The sequence below is a fragment of the Sinocyclocheilus rhinocerous genome, unplaced genomic scaffold (assembly GCF_001515625.1).
Source record: "Sinocyclocheilus rhinocerous isolate Xijiao unplaced genomic scaffold, SAMN03320098_v1.1 scaffold1694, whole genome shotgun sequence".
NCBI classification, from domain to species: domain Eukaryota; kingdom Metazoa; phylum Chordata; class Actinopteri; order Cypriniformes; family Cyprinidae; genus Sinocyclocheilus; species Sinocyclocheilus rhinocerous.
In genome coordinates, this window is record NW_015626863.1 from 336520 (window position 1) to 358965 (window position 22446).

General features: G+C 36.1%; 1 protein-coding gene across 1 annotated transcript in view; it reads left to right on the top strand.

Annotated features, from left to right (window-relative positions):
• Positions 1 to 18744, top strand: part of LOC107717283 (RB1-inducible coiled-coil protein 1-like) — a 22357-nt gene extending 3613 nt beyond the window's left edge. Inside the window, exons 3-24 of the mRNA XM_016523987.1 lie at positions 772 to 898; positions 1191 to 1361; positions 1603 to 1805; positions 2543 to 2981; positions 4547 to 4717; positions 5121 to 5305; positions 5485 to 5671; positions 5832 to 5913; positions 6030 to 6094; positions 6202 to 6263; positions 6692 to 6712; positions 6854 to 6980; positions 7653 to 9589; positions 12277 to 12454; positions 12909 to 13017; positions 13175 to 13457; positions 15184 to 15235; positions 16095 to 16142; positions 17201 to 17259; positions 17340 to 17467; positions 17806 to 17876; positions 18336 to 18744. Coding sequence (XP_016379473.1) covers positions 772 to 898; positions 1191 to 1361; positions 1603 to 1805; positions 2543 to 2981; positions 4547 to 4717; positions 5121 to 5305; positions 5485 to 5671; positions 5832 to 5913; positions 6030 to 6094; positions 6202 to 6263; positions 6692 to 6712; positions 6854 to 6980; positions 7653 to 9589; positions 12277 to 12454; positions 12909 to 13017; positions 13175 to 13457; positions 15184 to 15235; positions 16095 to 16142; positions 17201 to 17259; positions 17340 to 17467; positions 17806 to 17876; positions 18336 to 18413 — 4783 coding nt within the window. The 3' untranslated portion in view covers positions 18414 to 18744. The remainder of the gene's footprint in view (positions 1 to 771; positions 899 to 1190; positions 1362 to 1602; positions 1806 to 2542; positions 2982 to 4546; positions 4718 to 5120; positions 5306 to 5484; positions 5672 to 5831; positions 5914 to 6029; positions 6095 to 6201; positions 6264 to 6691; positions 6713 to 6853; positions 6981 to 7652; positions 9590 to 12276; positions 12455 to 12908; positions 13018 to 13174; positions 13458 to 15183; positions 15236 to 16094; positions 16143 to 17200; positions 17260 to 17339; positions 17468 to 17805; positions 17877 to 18335) is intronic.
• Positions 18745 to 22446: the final 3702 nt, after the last annotated feature.

The window sequence follows — 22446 nt, forward strand, 5'->3', positions numbered from 1 at the left end:
AAAGCTGGTTCTGTAATCAGCGGTAAATCTCCATCACGTGCGTGCTTTCACATTGAGCAGCATTAACTACACAGAGCCGTTGTTCACTGACAAGCTGCGCAAAAAATCGCGCGAATATGAACGTGGTTTTGCGCAGCTCGTCAGTGAACAACGGCTCTGTGTAGTTAATGCTGCTCAATGTGAAAGCCCGCACGTGATGGAGATTTACCGCTGATTACAGAACCGGCTTTTCTGACAAGATGCGCGTTAAATATCGCATGTGATTTATCGTGCAGCCCTAATTAGAATTTAAAGAAATCCACATTAACAAAGCTGGCTAAATGCTGGGAAAGTACTGTTCATTGTTTGTTACCTATTGCATTAAATAATATGAACATTTACAGTAATGTTTATTTTTGTCTTCAAACATCCTGAAATTAGATAAATGAGTTTGACTTTAAATTAGTCTGAGTTTACATATATACATATATATGCATTTAAACGCATACATATTTACATATTCATGAGAAACCCCATTATATTGGATAATATAATATGTAATATATAATGTAGATGATACTTAGAGATGTAACATACTAATTTATTAATTATATAATTCCAGTGTAAATACCTGTATAATGCTATGATGGTTAAGTTGCAAATGTAAATTATTAAAGTCCAAATTCGATCAATCGTTTCTATATTCTGTTTGTTTGCAGTTTTGTTTGTAAATTGAGTCCTGATTTGTTTTACTGGGTAACTAAAATGTGTTGTGCTTCATGCTTTTTATAGTGTTTTGGACCTTAAACATGCCATTCAGGCCAAATATAAAATTGCAATCCAGCACCAGGTGCTGGTGGTCAATGGAGGGGAGTGTATGGTGGCAGAGAGGCGCGTGTGCAGCTACAGCGCCGGAACAGTGAGTAACAAGCAAAATCACACCGGAACAGCATTTTTGATTTTCAACATTTTTAGAGAGTAAGAGTAGTTATTATATATGAATTATTTAGCCAAATGCTTGATCATTGCCACAAAGTACACTGTTAAAATGTTTGACATGAAAATTGCAAAGAAGCACCATAAAAGCAGTGCATATAATAATTGTATTATTTTAATAGCTTTCAGTCGATTTAAAATGACCCTGAAATATTGAGGATCTTGAGTAGCATGGTTTCCAAATGGCAATTGATTTTTGTCTCTGGCTGCTTCAGGACACCAACCCGATCTTCTTATTCAACAAAGAGATGATCCTGTCTGACCGAGCTCCAACCATCCCCAAAACGACCTTCTCAATAGAGAATGAGATGGAGCTGAAGGTGGAGGAGTCACTCATGATGCCTGCTGTCTTTCACACCGTCGCCTCCCGCACTCAGCTGGCTGTGGTACAGGCCAATTCTGTTCTGACCTAATGACCAACCTCTGTCCTCTTAGATTTACTCAGTTTTACACATCTATGCTCATCCACACTGTGTTATATCAATGATTTTTATGTAAGGTTTGAGCATCACTTATATTTGTGAGCATGTAACAAAGCCCTCTTGTAAATTACAGAGGCTCGGATAGAAGGGTTTCTTACATTTGTATGCAAATGACTCTCATGAGGTCTGTTGTGCCCTTTTTTAGGAAATGTTTGAAGTTGCCAAGAAGCTTTGTTTGTTCTGTGAGCGTCTGGTCCATGACGAACACCTTCAGCACCAGGGATGGGCGGCCATCATGGCTAACCTAGATGACTGCACTCTATCCTATCAGAAACTTCTCATGAAATTTGACACTGCTTATACAAATTACCAACAGGATTTTGAAGACATCAAATTTAAACTCACAAAGTATGTGAACCTTTGACTCTAACTTTCTTTCTTTAAATTAAAAAAAAAAAGTAAGTTATTTTGTTAAAACATCAAACATATTTTTTTTTCTTTTTAAGTTTTCTTAAATTCTAAGTAATTGTAAACAGAGTTTGTAGCAGATACACTGCCATTCAAAAGTTTGAGTTTGGTAAGATTAAAAAAAAATGTAAAGTTTTTTTTTAAAAATGCTTTTGAAAGAAGTAATTTTGATTAAAAAAAAATACAGTAAAATTATAAAATATTATTACAATTTAAAAGAACTGTTATCTATTAGAATATATTTAAAAATGTAATTTATTCCTGTGATGCAAAGATGAATTTTCAGCATCATTACTCCAGTCTTCAGTGTCACATGATCCTTCAGAAATCATTCTAATATGCTGATTTGCTGCTCAAGAAACATTTATTATTATTATGTTAAAAATGATTAAATACTGCTTAATATTTTTGTGGAAACCGTGGTAGATTTTTTTTTTTTTTCATAGAAAAGTTAAAAAGAACAGCATTAATTTGGAAAAAGAAAGCTTTTGTAACTTTATAAATGTTTTTACTGACACATTTGATCAATTTAATGTGTCTTTGCTGAATAATAAATGAATAATCTGACCCTAAACTTTTGAATGGCGGTGTATTGGACTTTAATATATAGATTAAATAGATCAATATAGATATATAGAGGAATAAATAGATCACTAATTCTAATGTTAATTCATCAGGCTTGGCACTGCTGTCTCAGTCATGGCGAAGATTCCTCTGCTAGAGTGTTTGACTCGGCAGAGCTACCGAGAAAGCCTGGAGAAGTCCAGCTCCCCTCACCCAAGAACCACAGATGAAGAAGACGAGAATGAGGATGAAGAAGTAGGAGAAACGTCCACCCAGTCCGCAATCCTCTGTCCCGCTGACAGCCAGAAGAATCGAAAGTCATTCTCGCCGGTCTCTGCTTCAGGAGAAGCGTCGTCCCAGGCATCCTCCTCTCCTCAGGACAGACTGAAGAGCAGCTGTAGTCTAAAAGCAGCTCTAGAGGAAGAGGAGGAGTCTCCAGAGAGGGGAGCCACACCTTCTTTCAATGTCACGCTGTTGGATTGGATCAACGTTCAGGACAGACCTAACGATGTAGAGTCAGTAGTGAGGAAGTGTTTTGACTCAATCAACAGGGTGAGTCATATTGTGAGGGAATGTTTTGGTCAAATCATGAATCAGTCTGTAAACCTGTGACAACCTTTATATTGTTTTAAACTAGCCAGTAATGGGCATTATGATGATATGTACCATGTGACTGTAGAGGTGTGTCACCCAGTAGAGATTTTGCTATACTATTTATATCAAATTGCATGTATTTACACAGCTATTAGTGAGCAGGAATGCTTTAAGTTGCTTATACAACAACGAAACATAGAGTAATGACATCAGTAAGACGTTAAAAAAAACCTCAAGAGTGTAATGTGATGCAGAATTGAGTTGTGTGAGGAGCAACAGCTCAAGTATAACATAATAACATACTATAAGAAAAATATAGGATTCAACTGATGTGATGTCATATTTTACAATGTCCTCAAATATCCAAACATGTTTAGAGTTGTAAGACTTTTTCCCTCCCCAGCTCAAGCATTATGTAATGTGACACTGTTTTTGGGCTCAAGTCAGACTTATCATTCGTTTGTTATGAATAATCTTCTTATGGTTTGCCTCCAAGTTCCTAATAGAAAGTAAAAAAAAAAATAAGGTTAACCTATTTAATTCACTGGAATATCCAAATATAAGCATTACCTAATGGATATTAAAATATAAACCATGTTTTGTTTCATTTCAAAAATAGGAAAAATAACCATATACTGTTGCTGAAACATCCAGTTATACATCACATAGACATCACATACACTAGCATTTAAAAGTTTGTAGTTTAGTTATAAAAGACTAGTTATAAAAGGAACCGGAGACACGGTTGAAACAACAACATGAAGCAGAGCTGGAATCTCTCAGATTGGAAAAAGAAAGTGCACTTGACAAAATTATCCAGGAGAACCTGGTGAAGCTAAGAGATCTCATGGATTCCCATTCTGTCGAACGCGAGGGATGCTTGAAAGACTTGGAGGCTCGCATAACTGAACTTGCGGACGCCCGCTGCAAACTGGAAGTGGAGATGGCTCTTAAAGAGGCCGAAATGGAGGACATGAGACTCCAGTACGAGGAGGCCAAAAGGCCAATAGTTTAAAAAAAAAAAGATATTCATACTTAATAATACTTAAATTAATACACTAAGTAAATGTGCATTAAATAAATTGATCAAAAGAACAGTAAATACATTATAAATACATTTATAGTTAAAATATATTTCAAATACATAAGTATTTTCAGTATTTCTAACAATAATAAGCAGCAAATTAGCATATTAGAATGATTTCTGAAGGATCATGTGACACTGAAGATGATGCTTTGCATCACAGGAATAAATTACATTTGATATTATATTCAAATGGAAAACAGTCATTTAAAACTTTAATAATATTTCATAATATTACTTTTATTACTGTATTTTTGATAATATAAATCCAGCCTTGATGAGCATACAGACTTTTTCCCAAAACATTAAAATTTTCTTTCCAACCCCCAAATTTTGAACAGTAGTTTACATCATCTTCACATTCACAGGACACTCCCAATGAACTATTTTACTGTCCATAAACACTCTGATTTGTTTCTGCCATTCTTTATGCTTCCAGCTCGACCCACGAATGATCCAACCCTTTCTAACTGAATGCCGCGAGACGATTACCAAATTGGATAATCAGAACATGAAGGCCATCAAAGGTCTTGAGGACAGATTGTATGCTCTCGACCAAATGATAGCAAGCTGTAAACGGTTGGTCAATGAACAGCAGGAACTTGCTCAGGTAAGCAACGCTCCTTTTTATAGTCAGCATAAAACAGCCTGAAGGGGACATATTCTGCTCATTAGTGTATTTTATGTTTTCCCAGAAGTTTTTATGCCAATTTTCCAACCTTTGTTTTTTGCTACTGTGACATTAAGATATATATATGATTGGTTAACCTCTTCAAATGTAGGTTACAACACATACTTTTTTGTGGGCTGTGGGTTTACTGCGACGTCTTATATAGTTGGCACTACCCCATCCTTTAATTACAGCCTCTTTATTAACCTGTGTTACATTGTGGCAGATCGACAAAACAATAAACTTTAGCCACGTTTCTAATGAATATATTACAAAGGTGTGCAAAATGCAAGTTTTTCAGAAAGCTACTCTTCCTAATGTGTTCTCCTTTGCCTTCTACTAGGGATTTCTTGCCAATCAGAAAAGGGCTGAAAACCTGAAGGACACCTCGGTGCTGCCTGACCTGTGTCTGAGTCATGCCAATCAGCTGATGATCATGCTAACCAATCACAGGAAGCTACTAGACATCAAGCAGAAATGTACCACTGCCAAACAGGAGCTCGCCAACAACCTTCAAGTTCGACTCAAGTAAGACCAGCATTTGTATTCTTCATGGGCAATGCGAAATAAACTGTTTTTAGTTTGGCTAGAACAGTAACTAGTTTTGGCTTTGATTTGGACTATTTTCAATCTGTAGAGCTACGATACTTTGAAGTGAAGTGAATTGTAAGTGCTTCCTAACTGCACTGTGGTGTTTCCTCCATCAGATGGTGCTGCTACGTGATGCTTCACGCTGATCAGGATGGAGAGAAGCTGCAGGCTCTCCTGAGGCTGCTGACGGAGCTGCTGGAGCGCGTGCGGGTGGTGGAGGCGCTCAGCACTGTGCCACAGATGTACTGTCTCGCCGTAGTTGAGGTGGTCAGACGCAAAATGTTCATAGGACACTACAGACAAGTAAGAATCAGCTACATTAATTTATAGAGATGTGGGTGTGACCAGAAGTGATTTGACCAGAGAGAGTGAATAATATGATATCTATATTGTTTTTATAAAATTTTTGGACATTTAATTATTGTTTCCAAAAAAAAAAAAAAAGATTTATTTTTTCTTTCAGTGGGCCAGTGCTCTTGTCAAAGATGGGAAAAACCTCTATGAGGCAGAAAAAGTAAAAAGGGAAACCTTTGGGAAGCTCTTCAGTAAGTTTATTCTTCATATTTTGTATGCCTTCTTTTAGTTTTGGGAACAAACATGGACACCTGAGTCCACATTAAATGTCAGATTGCTTTGAAAACACTACTTTTGTTTGTCTCAGGGAAATCGTTCCTCAGAAACCGGTTGTTTCGAGGACTGGACTCATGGCCACCCTCTTCGTTTTGCGTGAGTCTTTGAACAAGTGTTTTTATCTTTCAGGATCCCTTCATGAACTTTATGAGGACATTTCAACATTAATGATTTTTTTGTTTGTTTGTTTGTTTTGTGTTTAGACCCGAAAGCCTCGAAAGTTTGACTTTGAGCTTCCAGATATTTCCCTGAGTGAATGTGATTCATCCAAGCATATGTTTCTTTCTGTGCTCATCATTTTTAATTAAAATGTCATAACCTGAAATGGCAGTGATGAATGCGAGATCTGTCGCTACTTCCGATACATTGCAACTTTTAAAATGTATATAGTATAATTGGACTATTCTGGGAATGTCGTTTCCCATATGATTTTAACTTGTTGCATTGTCTTATAGATTTCCTTTAGCCAGAGTGCTCAAAGATCCACCGCATTAACACCCAGATCTGAAAGCACAACTGAAATCACCTCTACCTCCACCAAAACTTTGTCCACTCTCAGTTTAAAAGCACCGGACTGCCAACCCCTGGCGCTTCCTGGTCCCTTGGAGGACCTTTCACCCGACAGCATAGATGCCCAGACCTTTGACTTTGAAACCATTGGGCACCCCAATATGGATCCTGTATTACAGCAACCGAGGTTCAGCCTTACCTCAGGTAAATGCCCCATACCCGGTCACAATATGCACATTTCTACCGTTACTTCACAATGCAAAACTGCTTTTCTTTGAGCCATTACCCTTTCAATCATGGCTAAATACTCCTAAATGATGATCTGTTGCCTGTTTTCTTTATCAGGGTCCCCACACTGTGTGACTTTGAGCCTCTTAACCAGCATGTTGAGGTTCTCCATCAGCTGGTTCAGGCTGCGCAGAGTGTGGACGAGATGTCAAAAACTATCACACACCTACTAAATGAACAAAAGGTACTTTATGTTCACAGTCATTTAATTTTTATTGCTTGTTGCTAAGTGTCTGAAGTATTGGATGTTATAAACCTGTAAAGATGACATGAAATAGAAATTCACCCTGTCTGTTTTCTAAATGCATTTTGTTGATCTTAATTAGGGCTGCACGATAAATCGCATGCGATATTTAACGCGCATCTTGTCAGAAAGCCGGTTCTGTAATCAGCGGTAAATCTCCATCACGTGCGTGCTTTAACATTGAGCAGCATTAACTACACAGAGCCGTTGTTCTCTGACGAGCTGCGCCAAAAATCGCACGAATATGAACGTGGTTTTGCGCAGCTCGTCAGAGAACAACGGCTCTGTGTAGTTAATGTTGCTCAATGTGAAAGCACGCAGGTGATGGAGATTTACCGCTGATTACAGAACGGCTTTACTGACAAGATGCGCGTTAAATATCGCATGCGATTTATCGTGCAGCCCTAATCTTAATGTGATTCATCCAAGCATATGTTTCTTTCTGTGCTCATCATTTTTAATTAAAATGTCATAACCTGAAATGGCAGTGATGAATGCGAGATCTGTCGCTACTTCCGATACATTGCAACTTTTAAAATGTATATAGTATAATTGGACTATTCTGGGAATGTCGTTTCCCATATGATTTTAACTTGTTGCATTGTCTTATAGATTTCCTTTAGCCAGAGTGCTCAAAGATCCACCGCATTAACACCCAGATCTGAAAGCACAACTGAAATCACCTCTACCTCCACCAAAACTTTGTCCACTCTCAGTTTAAAAGCACCGGACTGCCAACCCCTGGCGCTTCCTGGTCCCTTGGAGGACCTTTCACCCGACAGCATAGATGCCCAGACCTTTGACTTTGAAACCATTGGGCACCCCAATATGGATCCTGTATTACAGCAAGGCTCTTTGGACTTGGACTCATTGGCAGAAAGTCCTGAGTTGGATTTCATGTCAGCAGTTAATGAGTTTGTTATTGAGGAGAACTTGATGTCACCTAATCCCATCAGTGATCCCACAAGCCCAGAGATGATGGTGGAGTCTCTTTACTCCTCCGTCATTAATGCAATCGATAGCAAGCGTATAAAGGACACTACTACGCTCGAGAAGGAAAATTCAAAGATCGCAGCACTCAAGCTGTCAGCGGACAGGTACCGCTCTGCTGCGGAAGAGTCACAGAACAATTTAAGAAAAGTTAAAGAAGACCTTTACCACTTTCGAGGACTGGTTCTGAAGGAGCAACGAGACTTTGGATTCGCCCTGAAAACAATGACCATTGAGGTCCGAAACGCTCTCAACAGTGTCAGATACTGTCACGAGGAGGAGCTAAGAGAAGCACAACAAACCAAGCTCCAGAGTTTGAAGGACGATCATGAAAAGCAGATGCAAACCCTGCTGGAAGAGCTGGAAGGCAATCGGAAGATTGTTCGAGACGTCCAGAGAGCAATGCTGGAATTGGAGGGGCTCGTGGAGCGCAAGGAGAAGGAAATATCCCAGCTGGAGAGTGAGAGAGCACGCTCTATGCAAGAACTCCAGGATCTTCACATGCAAACTCTGCTGGACCTTGAACAGAAGCTCTTAAAGCAAAGTGAAGAACTGAAAGCTGCGTTGCTGTCCAAGGACGAAGTCGCTGGGCAGCTGGAGAAGCTGCACTTTGAGATTGAGCACAGCCAACAGAAAATCAGACAGGACATGGAGAAGGCAGAGAAGGTGCACCTTCAGGAACTGGAGACACGGTTGAAACAACAACATGAAGCAGAGCTGGAATCTCTCAGATTGGAAAAAGAAAGTGCACTTGACAAACTTGCCCAGGAGAACCTGGTGAAGCTAATTGATCTCATGGATTCCCATTCTGCCGAACTCAAGGAACGCGAGGGACGCTTGAAATACTTGGAGGCTCGCATTACTGAACTTGCGGACACCCGCTGCAAACTGGAAGTGGAGATGGCTCTTAAAGAGGCCGAAATGGAGGACATGAGACTCCAGTACGAGGAGGCCAAAAGCACCCAAGAGGAGGTGTTGAAAGCGGAGCTTACTACCCAAACAACCACCTTGCAGACGCAAATCGACATGTTGAACAAGCAGCTCCAGCAGAAGAATGAAGAGTACGAGGTGGGCCTGGCCGAGCTCCGAGCGCTCATGAGGTTGGAGAAGGACCACTGCATCTCTGAACTCGTGGATCGGCACGAAGAAGAGAGCACCCTGCTCCGCCAAGAGTTTTCAGCACTCAAGCAGAAATCGCAGGACGCAGAGAAAGACTGCGAGGATCGAGTCCAGAAGATCCAGCACGATCACCAGAACCGGCTTGATGCCTTACAGAGGGAAAAGGAGGATGAGCAGAGGGCTTTCCAGGAGAAAGAGCGAGAGCTATCGACTGTTATCGGAGACCTGCAGGCGGAAAACACACTACTGTCAGGAAGACTGGAGCAGGAGAGGGTGGAGGCCCTGCAGAGGGCAGAGAAGGAGAAAGAGCAGGCAGTCAAAGCTGCATTACAAGAGGCCTTAAGAGACTTTCAACTCCAAAAAGAGGAGACTGAGACGAGACTGTTAGGACAAATTGAACTACTTGAATATCAGCTTAAAGAAAGACAGTCCACTGACACGTAAGTAAATGCAAGTTTTCTAATCAGACGTTCCCACTAAAATCATTCTAAGATTCAGATTTAAAGTGCCCCTATTATGCCATTTTTAAGGTTCCTAATATTGTTTTGGGAGTCTCCTACAATAGGATTACATGCATGCAAGGTCAAAAAACGCTTTCGTTTTCTCAAAATATGCATTTAATATCACCTCATTTTTCTGCGATTCTCAAACGATTCGTTCAAAGCAGTTCTAAGATTCAGTCTCTCTAAACCCCTCCATTCTGTGAGCCTACACTGCTCTGATTGGTCAGATGGCCTAGAAACGATATGCCTATTGCCATAGTTCCGTATTTTGAATGCGCGATAGAAAATATAAACATCTATTATTTATCATACTTGTGATTCAGTGGAGCCAGCTGGTCCAAATAAACAGGGTACTGAGCCATCTTTCAAGAGCGTTTAGTGAATCCCGAACTCCCCGAGATTAGAGAAGCAATCGTCAGTAAAATTAAGTTTTTGTGGGCGGGGTCAAGTTGTTCGCTGCCGGCCAACATAGAACATAGGCAGGAATTATGCAAATGTGTTACCCCGTGACATGTAGCCGTCACGGAAGTGGGATTCGAATTACTAACGACTCGTTTAGGATGTAGAGAGTCGATTCTTTATTTTGGGAGACAATAACTTTATTTATCGTGCACTTTCGGCTTTATGACTTTGCTGATCGTTTACATTCACATACAGCTACATTACACACTGCATGAAAGGTAATATTGGAAATTGCATAATGGGGCACTTTAAAGCACATAGCTGTTAAATTATAAATGTTACTTAATATTGCTTATACTTAAATATATGGATTTCTGCAACCTCTAACCTCAAAGGGATAGTTCACCAAAACTCTCATGTCGTTCCAAACTTTTGACTGTGGAACACAAAAGAAGATATTTTAAAAAATGTCATAGTATTTACAGCGAAAGTCAATGGGGCCCAATGTTTATTCTTTTGTGTTCCACAGTAGAAAGTTAGTCATTCAGGTTTGGAATGACATGAGGGTGAGTAAAACAGAAATTTCATTTTTGGATAAACTTTCCATCTTTTAGTTTAGGTGTGAAACCCACCTTGCCACTTTTGGGCATCAGACAGTAGCTATGTTTCCATCCAAAGTTGCAAATTTTGGCTGCTGGATGATAAAATAGGCAGTTATCTTACTTTGAAAGAGCATCTGAGACAAACACTACCATTCAAGAGAGAGAAGTCTCTCATGCTCACCAGGAATAACATACATGTTATCAATAATTTAACAATCTGAGAATGAATGAATGATTGAATGAAAGTATAACTATTTGAATATAAAAATTAAAAAAAAGTAATTTATTCCTGTGATCAAAGCTGAATTTTCAGCATCATTACTCCAGTCTTCAGTGTTACCTGATCCTTCAGAAATCATTCTAATATGCTGATTTGATGCCTAAGAAACATTTCTTATTATCAATATTGAAAACCGATAACCATGATACTTTTTATTATTTGATTAATGGAGAGTTCAAAAGAACAGCATTTACATGAAAAATAATTATTTTGTACCATTATAAAAGTCTTTAATGTCACTTTTAATCTATTTAATGCATTCCGTACTGAATACAAATATAAATTTTCAAATCTTATTGACACCAAACTGGCGATTATTTTATTTTTTTATTTTTTATTTTTTTTGGATGGGCTCTTTTGACTTGGGCAAGCACCCAGAACGCTCTAACAATGGCATAGCAAACACCCACACCATCTTAGCATTGTTTCAGAGTTTTGCAGAATCAAATACTCCTCATTATCTTGTTTAAAGAAAATTAAAAAAAAATAATGTTTTTAATGTGGTTGTGTTATTTCTGTTGGTTTGTTTGATAATAACCTCAGTTTCTTGTTGATTTTGTCATTAAAAACTCAATAAATCTTGCAATTTTGTGTGAGGGAAGCATCTACCGAGGACACAAATGAAATGACTGAAACAATGCTCTAGTCCATTAAAATGAAAGCTTCTACCTCTAACTTTACTGTTAATTAAAAACAGAAAACACACACAAGCTACATGCATTCACTTACTCTTTCTGATTTCATTCACTCTTGTGAATAATTAGCACATCAAAAAGAACCAACAAAAACTGTGAACCGTTTCATTAAAACATTTCTTAAGTAGAAATTAGCAAGAAATGTGATAACCCTGTTACATGTGCCTGTAAAATAGGGATTAATTAAAAACAGAAAACAGATATGTGTTCAAGTCTTACACCAATCCCAGTAAATTGGAGGTTTTTTAATATTTATTTATTTATTCTGGTGACTAATGTTTTACCAACAAGAAACACTTTAGAAAAAGTGTGTGTTGCCAAGTGGTTAAAGTTCTAAGCTAGCAATAAAAGGTTGTAGGTTCAAACCCTGCAAATAATGAACACATTTAGAGCTCTGGAAAGAGACTAAATTGTTGCTGTTTCCCTTATTAACACATGTTCTTGTCTGATTGTGAATAGTTTGTCTGTGCACAAGATGCAAAGAAGGATCTTCAGAATGTAATAACTTCCTCTGCTTATGAATTAGCATTGTGTACTTTGTTTTAGAAGGAAGTGTCAGCTAAATGTCTTAGTAGTAATTAATGCAAAGTCAGGTTGATTTACAGTATGGTGGAGTCTATTTTCACACCTGCTTCTGTGTTGCAGAGTGGCAGCTACTGTAGAAAAGACAGAGACTGGTGTGGAGACCAGCACTGCATTGTCACTGGACAGTGGCCAGTGGACCGAAGAAAGGGCATTGCTCCTGGCCCAACTAGAGCTCCTGGAACGCACAAAGAACGAGGAGATGCAGAACCTGAAGACCTCGCTCATTGCTGAGCAGCAGGTTAGCAGTATAAAGGATCTCAACTGTAAGAATTGAATTAAGCTGACGTTTTGTTGTCACTGCAATTCAAAAGTTGGCAAAACCATTGAGTCACTACATCTTACATTCTGTACATGTCTTTTTAAACTTATTAATATAAAAAATTCAATTAAATGTAGTTGTTGCAAGTTGTTGCTGATTTAAATGTCACCAAGGTAAGATTATCTAACAAGATGACATTCAATTAAATGGCTGACATTAATAATAATACAATACTGGATGAGTAATTAAAATTAAACGGTAATTGTTTGCATTTGTGTGCCATTATTTTCCAGCAAAAGTGTGTATTTAATATAGCTGTCCTGGACTTGCATAATTCAAATTAATTCAATTGAATGAAAATTGAATGAAAATATAGTTATTGTTGATCTAAAAACCCTAAAATTGCTTCTTTTAATGTACTGCTCATTTCTAGACAAACTTCAATACTGTTGTGACCCGGGAGAAACTAAAGAAAGAACAAATCATCAATGATCTCACTGAGAAGCTCAAAAACTTGATGCAGCAACAAGAGAAAGATAAAGGTATAAAAACTTTTTTTATCATATAGTTTTAGAGCATTTTCACTTGTTTTTCAAACATCTCTTACCAAACTGCACAGAAATGGTCAGTGTGACCAATAAATGCTAAAAAAGGACCACTCATGATCATTGTCCCCTGTGTTTTGTTGTTTTAATGAAGGCCTGATCGAAACGCTCTCCGAGGACCGTGCCTCCATCCTTCAGGAGAAGAAGCAGATGGAGGAGGAACTCAACCGTCTGCGAAGCACCGTCCTCGTCTCTTCATCCTTCTTTCCGCCCAATCCCATCCCGGTCTTCACGGAAGCTCATGGCGCCTGTTGCCCCACCCATGCTGAAGCGCTCTCGCCGTCCACCCCTGATCCAGAGAGATTGGCGTCCATGGCTGCATTCAAGGACGAGGAGAGGGTGGAGTCGGCCGTGGAGGCCAGCATGATGGCAGTGCAGTAAGCATCTGGGCTGAAGTTCCCATGCGACATATTCATACAAGAGCTAAATGAATAAACCCTGAAAAACTGAACTACCACACTTAACTGGCTCAGTTAAGTCAACAGCACGCTGAGTGTATGTCTTTGACATTATCCAGAAGATGGTTTGAAATGATTCATTTTATTATAGCAGTGGAACAAACTCTTGTTGGCCTACGTTCTCACTCAACAGCATTCATTACTGTAAATCAAACCTGCACAGCCAGCTGCAGTATATAATGAAGTGCTAAAAATACTGCACAACATTATAGCTGAATGAGCTGTAGCAATACACTTGATTTCACATGCTCTTGTAGCAACAAAGTCAAAGTTTTGGAGGGATGCTGTTTGTCACAGTTTAAAAGGTTTGGAATGCTTACAGAACAAAACTTCTGTTTATTTTCCTCATTCATTATTTTTCTTGTTATGAGAGAAATAAAACAAAATTTATTGTGCTAGATTTAATAATTTCATAAGTTTTATAGTTTGTAGTTTTTGAACAGAATTAATCTGCTAATTAATGTTTTTGTAGTCAAAAATCTACAACGTTATTATAGGTTTAGAGATGTATATTTACAGACAGATATATTATATAATTATTATATTAAAACGGTTTTAAGTTTTATAGTTTGTAGTTTTTGAACCGAATTAGTGATTTATATGCTTTTTGTAGTCAAAAATCCGCAAATGTAATATAAATTTATAGATGTATATCTACAGACCTGTTTGAAAAATTATATATTATATAATTATTATATTAAAAAAAAAAATTTAATAACAGAAGAGTTTTTAGTTTTATAGTTTGTAGTTTTAGAACAGAATTAGTGATTTATATGCTTTTTGTAGTCAAAAATCTGCAAATGTTATATAAATTTATAGATGTATATCTACAGACTTATTTGAAAAATTATATAATTACTATATTAAATTTTTTTTTTTCATAATAATAATAATAATAACAGAGTGGAGCTAATAAGTTATATAGCTTGTAGTTTTTGAACAGAATTAGGGATTTATAGACTTATTTGAAAAATTATATAATTACTATATTAAAACTTTTTTTTTCATAATAATAATAATAACAGAGTGGAGTTAAGTTATATAGTTTGTAGTTTTTGAACAGAATTAGTGATTTATAGACTTATTTGAAAAATTATATAATTACTATATTAAAACATTTTTTTCATAATAATAATAATAACAGAGTGGAGTTAATAAGTTATATAGTTTGTAGCTTTTGAACAGAATTAGTGATTTATATGCTTCTTGTAGTCAAAAATCTACACATTTATTATTGATACACACACATGTATAATTTTATTATTAATTTTTTAATATTTCTAGCAGAATGTCAGCAGTAGTTAGTTAGTCGTGGTTTAAAAGTTTGTAAGGAGGATCTATTTGTGGAGAGAGGCAAGACCATGTTTTGTAGACCCTGTATCTTTAAAGAAGTTGAATGAATGTATTTGAGACAGGAAAGCCGAGTAGATCAGATAGAAGAGGAAAGATGTGAGTCAAGCGCTTGCTGTAGGTGAGGAGTCTTCAGCAGTTTCCTTTTATCAGCCAGAAATGTTGTTTTTAGTCTTGACACATTAATGAAATGTCCTGCTTTGAATTATGATTGACTTTTAGAAAATTGTTCCTTTCAAAGCTGAATTATTGAACTGTGTAGTTTGTAACATTTATTTTGTGTATTTTGATGCAGTGACAACCCTATGCTGTCTGAAGAGAAACAGCGCATACTGATTTTGGAAAGGGTAATTCACTTTCACACATACACTTTGATGTTTTTATTTCATGTAGTACTTTATTGACAAAATGTAATCATTGCATTCTTAAATATATTTTTATATGCAATTATTTGTTATTGTGTTTCAGACCTTACATATGAAGGAGGAAGAAAACAAATTTTGAACAGAATTAGTGATTTATATGCTTTTTGTAGTCAAAAATCTGCAAATGTTATATAAATTTATAGATGTATATCTACAGACTTATTTGAAAAATTATATAATTACTATATTAATTTTTTTTTTTTCATAATAATAATAATAATAACAGAGTGGAGCTAATAAGTTATATAGCTTGTAGTTTTTGAACAGAATTAGGGATTTATAGACTTATTTGAAAAATTATATAATTACTATATTAAAACTTTTTTTTTCATAATAATAATAATAACAGAGTGGAGTTAAGTTATATAGTTTGTAGTTTTTGAACAGAATTAGTGATTTATAGACTTATTTGAAAAATTATATAATTACTATATTAAAACATTTTTTTCATAATAATAATAATAACAGAGGGGAGTTAATAAGTTATATGGTTTGTAGCTTTTGAACAGAATTAGTGATTTATATGCTTCTTGTAGTCAAAAATCTACACATTTATTATTGATACACACATGTAGTTTGTAACAGTTATTTTGTGTATTTTGATGCAGTGACAACCCTATGCTGTCTGAAGAGAAACAGCGCATACTGATTTTGGAAAGGGTAATTCACGTTCACACATACACTTTGATGTTTTTATTTCATGTAGTACTTTATTGACAAAATGTAATCATTGCATTCTTAAATATATTTTTATATGCAATTATTTGTTATTGTGTTTCAGACCTTACATATGAAGGAGGAAGAAAACAAAAGACTTAGTCAAAGATTGGTAAATATATTGAAATTTATTTGTACATGAATGTGTGTTTGGTTACAATTTTGGCTCTTATATTTCATCTAAATGTGTTAATTGTATGAGAACATCGTTAAACATCGTTTAAATTGATCGTCTGTATTTGTGTCCTTTGTGCTTGATCTCAGTTTATAATTGACCACTTGAACAATCAATTAAAAGCAGTAATTAGTGATGGTAAATAGAACAATACACTCAATTAATGCAGGTCAGCGATCATTAAAGGCATTCATGTCATTTTTGAAAAAAAAAAAACTTGTAACATTTCTTTAATATATATATTTTTAATATCCATAAGCAAAATACTGGATATATCCTATCTTCACTGTATAGTTCATAGACATTACATTGCTGTTGTTACGACAGTAACTACTTGCACATTATCAGGAGTTAATTAAAACACGAGACTCTTTGATATAATTTAATTACATTTCCCCTGGGACTATTTCTGCAAATAGATTTAATCTCTTTAGCAAAATTACAATCACCGTCTTATTGGCCACGAGACGCATCTTATGAGACACGTAACCCACACTTTAGAGTCCTGACAGCTCGGGGCAGATTCACAAGATTAATTTAGTCTGAAAAACAGCTCTGAAATGTGCCTGGGTAATTGAGCTAGGGCTGAGTTTCAGCTCATTTGCAAACAAGCCTGAAATGAAACAACTACAGACGTGTTTAAATCCCATATTTCATATTTATTATCTATGTACGTTACAACGTATTTTAGATACTCATTGTTCTCTGTCCCTGCAGTGTACTACCAATGCATGCTATTTAATAGACTGTTCTACTCCTTACCACTAGATGGCACACATACATTTGTTTTAGGTACAAACTCCGTCCTACAAGCACTGAAATGGCAGGAGGCATTTATGAGATTCATCAATGTTGCATTTACCCAAAACTGATTTTTTGCAATACAGTGTATGCCGTTTTATTTTTATAGCGGTTGCAGAATGTGTACGAAAGCAACATAACAAACATTTACCAGTGTAAATATCACCAGAACCGTCTAACAATTTGTTTTACAGATGTCACAGAGTATGTCGTCCGTCTCGTCACGGCACTCGGAGAAAATCGCTATTCGAGAGTAAGTATTCTTGGATATTAGCATTAATGATTTGATCTATTTTAGCCCTCCACCTCATTTGAGAACCCCTCTTTTTGTAGTTTTCAGGTGGGCGACTTGGTTCTCATAATCCTGGACGAAAGGCACGATAATTACGTTCTCTTCACTGTTGGACCTACGCTTTATTTCCTGCACTCAGAGTCTCTCACGGCACTGGACCTCAAACCAGGTCAGTCACACACACAACAGGCAGACTCATTAAAGAGACAGATTAATTAAATATATTAGATTTTACGTATTTGAAACAATTCTGCTCCAACAAGATGGTTTTGCATATTTTTTGTTGCTCTTTCCAAAGTACATGTTTACTCAATTTAATTATTCTTATTTATTAATTGTATATATTAATGTATCAATGCATTTGTAAATTGAAATGTTTTTTTTAATGTTTAGATAAAAAAAGAGAATGCATTTTACTCCTGATAAATTGTTTTGTAGTTTTATTTTACATAAAGCACATTTTTATTGTATATCAGTAATACTTTTTTTTTTGTTTGTTTTTTTTAGCGACAGGAGCAACAAGACGGCCATGGGTTCTAGGAAAAGTCATGGAGAAGGAATATTGCCAAGCCAAAAAGGTAACCGTTATTATTCTATTATTTCTGCGAATGCTCTAAACGGAGTGTTTTTGTACAATTATGTTTCAGTAAATAATTTTGACTAATTGACGGTATTATTGCACTCTCATTATATAACATCCTCGATGACAAAACACTAGCCCATTTTTCCTGAAATTGATCTATTTTTGGTTAACATTGCTTATATTTGAGACAAATATTAACAGTTAAAACGTTTGCAGATACTCAGTCCCTTTAAGCACATCAGGAAGACAGGAAGAAAACATTGATTTAGAATCGTGCATTTAATTCTGTTTTGCATCTTAAAGTTAATTTGAGCAGAAAACTGTGTATTTTATAATCAGCTGCTAATCATTACTGCAGGCACTTATATTAAATTATCTATTTTATTTATTTATTTTCATGTGATATTCTATTACATATTTTGAACGTGTTTCTTTTGTTATTGTCTGTCTCCAGGCCCAAAACCGGTTCAAAGTTCCTCTCGGCACTAAATTCTACAGAGTAAAGGCCGTGCCTTGGAACAAGAAAGTGTAATCGTGTACAAATTGATCATATTGTAATGAGCTCATTATGTTTTTATTGCTTTTTTTAAGCAGACTCGCTTAGTTTTGTCAACATCAGAAGACAAAATCGGTTTTTCCTTTTTATTTTATTTTTTTTTTTTTGCCTCTGTTGCAAACCATTTTATCTCATTTTTTTATACACAGAGGATTTGCAAATGTGGACCAAATGATTCTAACTTTATCGGGGCATTGCCTCCTCCTAAGATGGCTCCGAAGCCTTCACTACAAGTCTGTAAAATGAACAAAATGTATTTGGATGTTACATATTAGTTCATCATTAATATTATGGTCGGGTTAGGTGGGGAAGCACTATCATGATCAGCTTACTTATTTCAGAAGGTTATGAAAATATACATTTATTGTAAATGTTACCAGAGGAATGGTCATGGCATGCATATAGATAATATTTTCTTTAATTTACTTGTCTGGATATGCGTTGTAGTCGGAGATATCGGTGAAAACCTGCTGATTGTTACTCACAGCACAGTATGACCCGCCTGTTTATTATGATGTATATTTGGACGGCCCGCCGCAGAGGCCTCCCAATCCTTCAGATGCACTTTTGGAAAAAAATCGACGCTTTCGTCGATTCAAAAGGGAGGTTTGTGCTGTCAAAAAACAAGCATCAAAAGAAAAGCAGCACATATCTTCCCTCTGTTGTAGGATGTGGAAATATAGAAAGTAATATTTCATGTTTGTGAATGTGTGTCTTTATTGAATTTAACGACAACATTGTATATTATTCATCACACAGTAACGAAAAATGACTATTGTAAAAGAATTTAGAGTTTTCAAAACAATAAAGGTTTGATCCCAAACTCCTCGTGGATTGCATTACCCACCGCGTCCGTTTCAAGAACTTTATTTTCTCATGCGTCATAGTGAGAATATTGCAAATGTATTTGAATAGTTTTCTTTTTTATTGAGATGAAAGAGATGCCTTTTCAATACATTTAAAAGCTTTTTTGTTGAATCAAAGTACAATAAAGCTTTGGCCTTGATGCTTGAAGATGTTTCCCATTAACATCCGTTCTCCGGTGCTGATATAGTTGTGTACGGTCCCAGTTGCATGTCATTTTAAGGAGCTTTTTGAGTGGAAAATATACTCAAAGGCTTTTTCTTGTTCAAAGATTTTAGACCCTAAAATATGCCCCCGAATCTGTTTCTCTCCCTATGCAAATGCGCGCACCGCTATGATTGTAAGTACTTGTTTACATAAGTTTTGCAATCATCGCCTATTGATGCTCTTCAACACTTCCAACCGAGCAGAACGGAAGATTTGAAAAGAATTACGCCTCTATTGTGTCAACTAAACTAATGAATAGCAAACAAGCCCATACATGTCAGGAATTAATGGGATCCATTTTATTGCTATTGTCTATCACTTATGTAACGTGGTCCGTCTAAAATTAAAGCAGTGCCGAGGTATGGCGGTTGAGGGAATTATTCCCAACTTAGGCCTCGGTCCTTGTCGAATGTTGGCTTTTGTGGGAGCATTAGCTACTGTTGTGTGCTAACGTTGGCACGCTCTCGCATGCAACAGACTTCAAAAGGGCTTCGATCGGGGCCCGGGAACGGTATTACCCTCTTGGAGGAGCACGGCACACCAACATCACTTTCCCAGTTCACAGCGGGGAGCATAGCAGCTCTCCGCCGAGCCTTCGGTACCATGTGGGCCTAGGGGTGTTTCGGCAATGTTTTGCTTTATTTGCTCCGTTTAGCATAAGTCGGCTGTCACATTTGGATGGCGTTTACATAAATTGGTGGTGTGATTCGTAGTATCTCGGGACAGGCCTGAATGACTAAACGCGAGATGCTGAGGTTGCTGGTGAAGGAGAACCATGTGGAATGGACAGCCTCTCAGTGTAAATGTTTACAGCCCCCTACTGTGGAGCCGGGACTTACCCATGCTAGACACCACGGAGCTCGGCGCTGGTGTGACATTGTTCCAAACGGTGTTTGCTTCACCAAAAAGCTGATAATATACTGAATTAACAGTCTAATGACAATGCACGTGGTTTCTAATATTTATTTATTTTTTTTTCACTTTTATTTGTGCAGATAGTGAGCAGAGGTGGTCATTTTTAAACTGCACTCTTAAAAATAAATGTTCTTTATTGGCATATGGTTCCATGAAGCACCTTTAACATTCATGGAAACTTTCCATTCCACAAAAGGTTCTTTATAGTGGAAAAAAAGTTCTTTAGATTATTAAAATGTTCTTCACACTAAGAAAAAAATGGGTGTTTTAAAGCTATTCACAAAAAGGTTCCAAAAAAAAAAAAGGTTATTTTATGGCATTGCTACAAAAAAGAAAAAAGAAACTTTTTGGAACCATTATTTTTAAGAGTTTATGTAATTTACACACAAAAAAAGAATACACTTGTTTTATAATTTAAGTATTTCTGTTAAATTGTACATTGGTCTATCTGAAATATGCTTTGGCTCAGGCACTTAAGCTTTATTAATTATAACCAGATTATTATTATTGTTATTTTTAATACACAGAATGGAAATAAGAATTCTCTGTTAGTTTACATTAAGACAAATTTTTATATTTTCAAACCATGTTTTGGCAAGCTGATATTGTAAAACTGATTTCTTTCATTTTATCAAACGTGTCAAAGTGAGTTTTGTTTTATAAGTACTTTTACAAAACAATTTAACCAATCCATTGCTGGTATTTTTGTTAGTGCTGTTATTTTCCCTCCAAAATGATGTCACTTCCTGTTGCATAATGTCTGACTGTTGTAAGTTAAAGGAATTTTACAAAAAAATAAACAAATAGGATGGAAAGTGATATGGGGGACACATGACAAATTTATTATGCATTTATTATTAATGAAATCTATATTTTCAAGATGTTTTATTTGAAATAATGTAAAAATGTGACTTTAAAAACATGTCATATTTATTAATGAATTGCCAGTTGTTCATGTTAGAAATGCAGCACCTGGGGAAAAACAACAACAACCCATCAAAACAAAGGTAACTGTTAAAAGAAATGATTTGAAATTCACCTCTTTTGCTCTCTTTATTATGATATTGTAATAGAAGTAAACTAATGTGATTTCTATCTTTCAATATTGTGAGTTAATTTTTTTTTTTTTAATCCAGTATATTAAGATGTGATGTGGAAATGAAAATGAAAGATCCAGAAACAGGACATCAGACGAGAAGAACTCAAACTTGTTATGTCCATGTGAGCACCACAGCATGAACCGCTAAGCCAAGGCAAGTACATTGTTGCATTGATGCAATGACTTTTATGATTTATAAAGACACAATATGATGCGCATGCAGTTATCATCTAAAATAACGCAGTAACTACGGCATGATTGATTTGAGTATCAGTATCTCACAGTTTACTCTAAATCTGAGCATAGTTGAGTCAAACACATTTCTCACAGGACAGATCATAGTCTATGAGACATAAATTCAGTCACAGCTTAATTTTCAACTAAATGTGTATTTGCTGTGTTTTGAATTTGCATGACGTTGCCATTTTTGCCACTTTTTGCAATTGCATAAATTGTGATTGATGCGTCTTTGAAATCAATTTTACAACAGATGTTTTATAGTTATGAAATAACTGTACATTAATAGGTCAGCACCCATCAGGAAATGATTAAATGGTGAAAAAAAGTCTCTATAAAACGGGTTGTTTTTAGCCTTTCTCAATTTTTCAATAGCAGTATGTGTTAAATAGGGTCCGTTTTGATTGACTTTAAAGCAGATTAGGTTATATTTCATATGTGTGACTATCTTAATAATGAACTAAGCATAAAAATATTATCATCATTCACATTTTGCATTTTATAAATGCCAATTGGCAACTCTGCTGTCAGAGTAGACTCTTTAAATCTTGATGCCTATAATCATGCCTATTACAAAACTACTTAAAACAGCTGTCAACTAATATCCCGCCATTGCTGTCGATAATAGAGATGGAGCTTTTAGGGGTTTGAGTGGAAAATGATCTGGGCTCAGTGTGTCAACACATC